This window comes from Rhinopithecus bieti, unplaced genomic scaffold (genome assembly GCF_001698545.2).
Source record: "Rhinopithecus bieti isolate Rb0 unplaced genomic scaffold, ASM169854v2 scaffold_38004, whole genome shotgun sequence".
NCBI lineage: Eukaryota > Metazoa > Chordata > Mammalia > Primates > Cercopithecidae > Rhinopithecus > Rhinopithecus bieti.
In genome coordinates, this window is record NW_016816095.1 from 1,385,708 (window position 1) to 1,394,091 (window position 8,384).

At 49.9% G+C, this 8,384-nt stretch overlaps 1 protein-coding gene and 1 pseudogene across 2 annotated transcripts in view; one reads left to right on the forward strand and one right to left on the reverse strand.

The window, feature by feature from the left end:
* WWC2 (WW and C2 domain containing 2) overlaps window positions 1-4,804 on the reverse strand; it is a 211,596-nt gene extending 206,792 nt beyond the window's left edge. Inside the window, exon 1 of the mRNA XM_017854348.1 lies at window positions 4,334-4,804. Within this exon, the coding sequence (XP_017709837.1) occupies window positions 4,334-4,464 (131 nt within the window). The 5' untranslated portion in view covers window positions 4,465-4,804. The remainder of the gene's footprint in view (window positions 1-4,333) is intronic.
* Window positions 4,463-7,739, forward strand: LOC108516736 (translation initiation factor IF-2-like; annotated as a pseudogene). Its single transcript, XR_001881920.1, has 2 exons — window positions 4,463-4,957; window positions 5,079-7,739. The product of XR_001881920.1 is annotated as a translation initiation factor IF-2-like (transcript).
* Window positions 7,740-8,384: the final 645 nt, after the last annotated feature.

Sequence of the window (8,384 nt, forward strand, 5' to 3'; positions counted from 1 at the left end):
AAAAAAAAAAAAAAAAAAAGAGAGAAAGGAAATTACTTAAGACTTTGAGGGCGCAGTGACTCACAGCTGTAATCCCAGCACTTTGGCAGGCCGAGGTGGGCGGATCACAAGGTCAGGAGATGGAGACCATCCTGGCCAACATGGTGAAACCCTGCCTCCAGCAAAAATACAAAAAAATTAGCTGGGTATGGTGGTGAGCGCCTGTAATCCCAGCTACTTGGGAGGCTGAGGCATGAGAATCACTTGAACCCAGGAGGCGGAGGTCACAGTGACCCAAGATCGCGCCACTGCACAAAAAAAAAAGAAAAAGAAAATAAAGAGGAAGACAAGGCCGGGTGCGGTGGCTCATGCCTGTAATTCCAGCACTTTGGGAGGCCGAGGCGGGCAGATCACCTGAGGTCAGGAGTTCGAGACCAGCCTGGCCAACATGGTGAAATCCCATTTCTACTAAAAATACAAAAAATTAGCCAGACGTGGTGGCGGGCGCCTGTAATCCCAGCTACTCGGGAGGCTGAGACAGGGGGAATCGCTTGAACCCAGGAGCTGCAGTAAGCTGAGATCTCGCCACTGCTCTCCAACTTGGACAACAAGAGCGAAACTCTATCTCAAAAAAAAAAAAAGGAAAAAGACAATACAGAGTTCCTCAGATCCTAATCGTATGCCTCAAACGGGTGTGGAGAGCCAAACATTAACTGTGACTTCAATGATATACCCAGCTGACACCCCCTTCCTCCCTTCCCATCCTCCCACCCCCCAAGATTATTTCTATTCAATTAGAAGGTACAGGTTGCTCAACATCTGACCCTAGCCATAAGCCACAGATGAGTATCCAATGGAAAGTCACTTTGTATGGTGTGAAATCTTTCAGTTCAACTAGACAAAGTCATGTATCTCTGGGTAATATTCAATCCAAGGATAGAGGATGAGCAAAATTCTACTGGGAGTTGGTAAAGCCAACTCACCCTATCTCTGAGGCCTGCCCACTTTAGCTCCCTACTCCTCCAAAAGGCAATGAAGCCAATCCATGCCACCTTTTTCTCCTTTGTTGAATGTAATTTAAAAAAAAAAAAAAGCACCAGGCCATTTGGCCAAGACCTATGGCCTACCATAAACACCAACTGGTATAGTCAAAAGGTGTCCATGGTGAGCAAAAAAAGAGGAGGTAAACCTACAAAATAACACTCAGGGAGTGGGCCCATGCAGGCAGGGTAGGGGGACAAGGAATTCATCACAAACAGGGAGATTTCCCCAGGATCAGCCTAGTCAATCAGCCTGAGAAATAAACAGTGGCAAAAAGGTTCTGCCCCCCTGCGCACTCCACCCAAAGAGCCCTGAACATGCCCAAGTGTCGAGACAATTTAAAGGAATGACTAAGGACACATGCTGTAGAGTCAAACTGTCTGGCTTTAAATCCTAGTTCCACATTTAACAAGGGCGACTTCTCTGTGACTCAATTTCCTCATCTGTAACTGGAAGATGACAATAGTACCTACCTCATAGAACCAATGGGAGAATGAAATGAGATCACAGTTAAAGAGCTTAGCAGGGTGGCTAGCACACAATACACACTGAGTAAATACTGTCCATGCTAATATTTCTACTATTTCCAGGGTCACTCAGTTCCTAAACTAGAATGTCAACACTACACTAATACAATTAGGCTGGGCCCTAATGGTGAGCCCACAAACACCCCTACGAAGAAGATGATAGTATCCTTTTTTAGAGCTGAAAAATGGAGGTTTAGAGGGATTCAGAAACTCACGTAAACTTAGTCAGTAAGAGTAAGAGGTGGAGCAATAAAAGCTTTGATCACATCCCAGCAAAGTTTGCATGATGTCATTTACCTCCAAAAGCTTAAAAGCATTTTAGAATAATGCTTCAGCATTCTGGCATGACTACTTGTTGAATGAAATTATGTTCTTATAAAATCCCCTAGCCTCCGCTACTAAATCAGCATAATTATCTGTATAATCAGAAATATTCGACAAATTCTGATAGACTATCAAAAACACAAAATTCTTTTCCTTAACAGAATAACATAAAAAATACACAAGGTAAATCATCGTGACCATTCTAATTAAATGGCTTAAATAGTTCAAAAGTCCTGCAGACCCATAGTATATCAAGTTGTTTTTCTTTCAGGATTTGTAAGTTGATGCTGCAGAAGAATCCACACACTTCTATTGGCCTGTGTAACATCTCTCTTTCCATATGTTTGGTAAGTGCGCAACAAAACTGACAAGAGTTAATAGTTACTCCAAATATACGTTCCCATCATCTCTTACTCTATGTAGTAAGATTTAGTCACTTAATTGCCCTAAAAGAAAATATAATTAAATTTAAACTGAGTATATAATGGTGACTTTGATCTCACAGAGTATCTTTTAAAACTCTAATACTGAGATCCAGAAATTTGTAAGTCATCAAATTTATCTCTCTAAATATTTAAGACCTAACAGCTGCAAGGAAAATTGGAAAAATAAAAAGCTATCTTAGTCAAAACTATTTGTCCCCGTCCAATGAATTGTTTACCCAGTTTCCTGAAAATAGTTCATAATAATTACTAATCCATTAAGAGTTTAAAATAAAGAACATGCTTGACTTGTGAAAAAAGTAGTGATATGGATACTCCAAGTCATATAATTTCACTCCACTTTCTATTTACTTTACCCAGGCATTACATATTCTTGTAATCCTTTCTGGTAAACACAAATGAGATAATATAGTAAAACATGTAAACTGAAGGAGAAGAAAACCTAGAATGCCTAAATATTTCAAGAATTTATTGCTATTTCAATAACCTGAAACTCCAAGTATCAGAAAGCAGAAAGAATTACCACCCAACTGTAAAAGTCAAATATTTATACAGGTGCCTTAAAAGCCGCAGTTGGGTGCACACCATCAGCACTGACATTTACTATCTGTTAAGTAGTTTCAAAGTGCAATGGCATAAGTCAAATAACTGGCTTGGAGCGTGAAGTTTACGACAACAACTAGCATGTCTGGAAAGACTGTGAAGGTGTGATGCCTGTCACAATTTTCATCAGGCCAGCAACAGGCAGCCAGGCTGCGGCAAGACCGAACCTCAGCACAGGTGCCTTTTCTCATTTCAGGAGGGAAACCTAAGCCCATAGCTTCATGGATAATTGAACAAGGATTGTTCCATAAATTTATAATGTTATTTATGACTTTCTTGTAATTGCTTTTTAGTAGCTTTCAAAAACAACATTTTTAGGGCAAAAGTAACTGAGAATATAAAGTAGTTAGGTATTTCAGCTTCAAACTGAGAAAAGGGAACACGTTAAATAGAAGCACCTAAAAAGGTCATAAAGCCCAAAGACCACATTCAATAAAAAGTTGTAATTTTCAGAAATGACAAAAGTCCAAATGTCGAAGTTATCCCTGGTGATACGTTATTTAAATTTACAATTAGGAATATCTCCTTAATGGATAATTTACAAATGTAAAATTAGGAATGCCTCCTATTATTCTTACCATAATTCTAAGAAATTTTAAGGGTAAAAAGAAATATGGGATATAGAAACATTTGTGAACTTTCAGTTCCTGAACTAATTTAAAAAACAAAAAACAAACCAGGGGAAGCCCAAGTCAGAGTTCCTCAATACCCAACGTTCATTTCACTACATCTCCCTTCCAAACAGAATATGCCTGTTCACGATCTGGGAGTCGGTTCAAGTTTTCAGGTGAAGACTAACGCCAGACAGTGAAACCCCCAAAAGCGCGTTTCTAAACTCGGAGGGGCAAAGCCAGCCACACCCACTAGCACGGCCCGGCGTGGGGCGGGAGCCCCTTCCCAGCTCGGGACCTCCGGCCAGGCTGGGCGCCCCCGCCAAGAGCTCGCAGTCCAGGCTCGGGCGCCAAAGACGGCCTGAGGGATGCCACAGGTGGCCCGGAGGGCTCGTTCCCCACCTGCACTGAGGCCCTAGCCCACCCCCGCCGCCCAGAGGCCGAAGGTGCCCTGCAGCCTCAACGTGGGCACCTCGAAGCCTAGGAAAGTTCCTAACAGGGCTCAGGTGGCCCCTCGGGTCCGTTAGCCTGGCGTGCGGCGTCGGCCGGGGGCAGCGACTACACCCTTGCCTCGGGGCGGGGCGTGTCGCAGGGTCCCCGGAGGGGCGTCGGGAAGCCGGTGGGCGGAGGGGCCCGGGCACGGGCGGCTCCTCGGCCCCGCTGGAGCAGGCAGCCCCACACCCCTCCGGGGACTTCTACGGGCACCACCGCGGGCCGGCGCCGCCCCGCCCCCCCGCGCGGCCGGGTCTCCGGGACAACAGCCGCCGCGTCCGAACGGGCCCGCGCCCCCGCGGCCGGCGCCCACCTGTCCCGGGGGTCGATCCAGCTGGTCCTCCTGGTGTTGTGGTCGATGTAGAAGACCTTGCCGTCGTAGTCCCTGGCCTCCTCCCAGCCCCGGGGCAGCGGCAGCTGACCGCTCCCAGCCCTCCTAGGCATGGTCGGCGGCCTCACCGGCAAACGGCGCCTCCATAGGGACCGGGCGCAGGACGCGGCGGGAACGCGGCTGCCCGGCCCGGCAGCCAACCCGCGACGCGGGCGCCGGCGAGGGGCTGAGGGGCGCGGGGCGCGGCGGAACCAGGCGCGGGAGGTGCCTCAGGAAACGCTGTTCGCGGCCCCGCTGGGGATCAGTCCACCATGTCTGCGTCGGAGCCGGCGAGCGAACCCTCCTCCCCCTCGCCGCCGCTGCCTCCGCCTCTTCCTCCTCCTCCGCCTCGTCCCCCTGTGGCCGCCGAGGGTCGCGGCGCCCAGGCTGCCGGAGCCGCCGCCGTCTGGGCTCCGATCCGGGAAGCTGCGGCGCGGCCTCGGCAGCGGCGGGCCCCTCATTTGCATGCGATTAGCATGCGCCCGCCCGCCTCATCTGCATACGCATTCCTCCCGCCGCATTCCTGAGCTTAACCCCGCCGCTGCCGGCGCCGCCGCACCAGCTCGGGTGCACTGGCCCAGCGGGGCCGCGGCTCCAGGTGGGAGGGAGGCGGGCGAAGGAATGTGCGGCCTGCTCCCTCCCCTTGACCCCAGATAGCTCCCGTGGGCCAAACGCCTAGAGGTTTTAGTGTTTCTGGACTGGGAAGATTGCAAAAAAGTCTCTGCAACCTTCTCAACTTTCGTCTTTTAAGGAAACCACAAAACTTTCAAGAGGAAAGGGTTGGGGGAGAGCTCTCCTCGGGAGAAAAAAACCTCAACAAGCGGAGAGGGCACAAAGGCTCCCCACGCCGTGCCCTGAGCCCCTCCGGCACCCCAAGGGCGGTCCGGGGCTGTGGGAAAACGCCAAGCCCCGGGAGCGTGTCCGTGGGTCCGGGACGGCGGGGCCTCCGCAGGGCGCCTGGCCCTTGGTGACCTCGGCGGAGACCGCGGGCCGCCCGGCGGAAAGCGGAGGAACTCCCGTCCGGCCCCGGAGTCGCCCGCGCCGCGCCCGGAGCCACCCGCCGCCCCTTCGCGTCCTGGCGCTCCAGGCGCGGGGCCCCGGAGACTCCCGGTCCCTGGCCTCCCCCACTGGGTTCGGGGCAGTTGGCCGTGGACGCGCCCCGAGTCCAGTCCCTTCCGTCCAGTCGCCCGCCCCAGGATGTCCCCCCACCAAAGCCCCGCCGTGGCCAGGAGGTATGGGCGGCCACGCCGGAGGGACCACGGCGGCGCCGGACGTCAGCCCTTCGTAGGCCCTGACCCGGCCCGGGTGGGCCGGGACGTTCCCTGTTGCACAGGCATTTATTTATTCAGCAGCTACTACGTGCTGGCCGGCACTGCCAAGAGACCGGACGCCTGCCCCAGGCGGGACAATGCCGAGAGCAGCGCTAGCGGGGCCTGGACGCCCAGCTTCAGGGTCCCCAGCCCCTCAGTCTGAGGGGCGCCTCCCAGGCCCTGGACTCCTCTCCAGCCGGGTCTACACCACCGTTCCCCGTCATCTTCTTCTGGGTAACTGAGCAGCTTCTTTTAAAATAGCAACACCGAGGAAGGCCCCGAAGCCCAGTCTTGCACCTCGTGGTGTGAAGTCGTTTAATCCTGCCCGCTAATGCGAAAGGACTTTCCACCGTGTGCAGGACTCGGCGCTGGGCAGGGGCTCTCGCAGGGTTTGAACCGACCTCCGCCTCCCCTGCGGGTTCACAGGCCGGCGAGGGAGTCGCGGGAAGGAGATGCGCTACTGTGCGAGGCTGGCCTGAGCGGCTTGGGCAGTAGCTGTCCAGGGCTGGGGACGACTTTCGGCTCCCCAGGCCATTCCGTCGGAGTATCTGCGGCCAATCTCGAAGGTGAAGAGGCTCAGGGTTGGAACAGACTTCACGGGAGGGGTCCTAGAAGGGGAAAGGGGTGGTATTTGCCCTTAGAGCAGTCTGGGCGTGAAGCGGAAACTTTAAACCACCAGAAACTCTGGAGAGCTTGGAGCACCTGGGAAGGAGCAACCAGAGTGGGCCGGAGTTAGGGAAGGAAGGCATCACGGCGAATTCGCCCGCTTTGACCGCCTTTAGGGCGGCCGCTTGTGCAGCCAGCCTTCTGGAAGGTAGGCTTTGCGCTTGGTGAAGAGAAGCCCCCTCCTCCGGATCTGTGTTAAGTCAAGCTTCTCTAGTTCCCGATGGAATGAGACGCCCTTATGGGGTCTTAAGGTTGAATGTTTGAATACCATAAAAAAGATGGGACCTGCCTACAATTAATCTCTCACACTACTGAGCGAATGTGCATTGCGGTGGACTTCTCTCAGTTGGCCCAAATGCATAGCCAGCGCTTGCATTGTGGTGTACTAACAACATCATTCAGAACCAAACCAAACCATTCTTATTTAAACCTTGCTTCCTAGTTTATTTTTTCCCAAACAAGTTGAAAACATTTGTTATACTAAAATGTCTACATCTTACTACTTAAAAAAAAAAAGTAACAAACTTTGCTGCTGCCGTAATTTTATGTCACTGAGATGAACTTTTCTATTCTACAATATTTGTAATTTCAAATTTGTTAAACTTTCAGCTAAGTAGTTTTACCCAAATTCTAAAACCAGTGAGGAATCCAAAATAGCACGCAGCGTTAAATGACGTTTATTGTTCCATAAATCCTCAGACTTCAAAAAGAAACGCTAAATAGACAAACAGAACTCTAAAGCAATTAAGAGACAAGCTGACTGCTTCTTCCCCACTGATTGGCACAGGAAACATTTGGTCATGCAAAAGCCGTTAAAATGATGGAAAGAAGAGTTGCCACTCTCTAGCCTTTTTTGTTCTGATCAAGTTTGAACTCTGCTGTTCGGAGTTCACACAATTTATGTAGTAACAGACCTTCAGAGAATTCCTAATGGTCAAGACAATGAAATTGCATTTATATCTGTAAAAGGAAAAGAAACATGAAGATTATCCCCATTTTAGAGGTGGACACATTTAGATTTGATTTGGGCTCCAGATGATCCTTGGCAAAGAAAGATGATGCAATCCGGTGTCCAGGACGCCGTATTGCCCTAGTCTGGAACCGTGTTCTAGCCGCTGAGGAGCCTATTCTGTGGCTTTCAAAATGTTCTTTTCTCCTGGCTTTACGTTTTCTCTCCAGCGCTAAATTCGTGGAGATAAGCCTTGAGTGGCAGGAAAATTAGTAATATCAAAAATGGGAGTAGACAGTGAAAATTATATTAAAAGATAATTCTATTATGTACAAATTTAAAATCTACCAGGTGGGCCAGGCGCGGTGGTTCACGCCAGTAATCCCAGCACTTTGAGAGGCTGAGGTGGGAGGATCACCTGAGGTCAGGGGTTCGAGACCAGCCCTGCCAACATGGCAAAACCCCATCTCTACTAAAAAATACAAAAATTAGCCAGGTGTAGTGGCAGGCACCTGTAATCCCAGATACTCGGAGGCTGAGGCAGGAGAATGGCCTGAACCTGGGAGGTGGAGGTTGCAGTGGGCCGAGATCGTGCCACTGCACTCCAGCCTGGGCGACAGAGCAAGACTCCATCTCAAAAAAACAAAATAAAAATAAAATATATCAAGCATGCCTGTAGTCCCAGCTGCTCAGAAGGCTGAAGCAAGAAGATCACTTGCCAGGAGTTCAAGGCACTATAATCGTGCCTTTGAACAGCCACTGCACTCCAGCCTGGGTGCAACATAAGGAGACCTCAGCTCTTAAAAATAGTGTTTATAGGTAAACACACACACACAGACACACACCTTTAATCCAGCAATGGCAGTACAATTATTTTCCTGTGACATTAAAGTTGCTCAAGATATGCAAGGATATTCACTGCAGCGTGTTTGATAATAAAGCCAGAAAAACCACCAGCAGCCATCAGTAAGGGACTAATTAAATAAATTATGAATTTTCCATAATTAGCAGACATCTTAAAAGCATTAGATAAATATATATGTGCTGGTAAGGAGAGATCTCCAATATA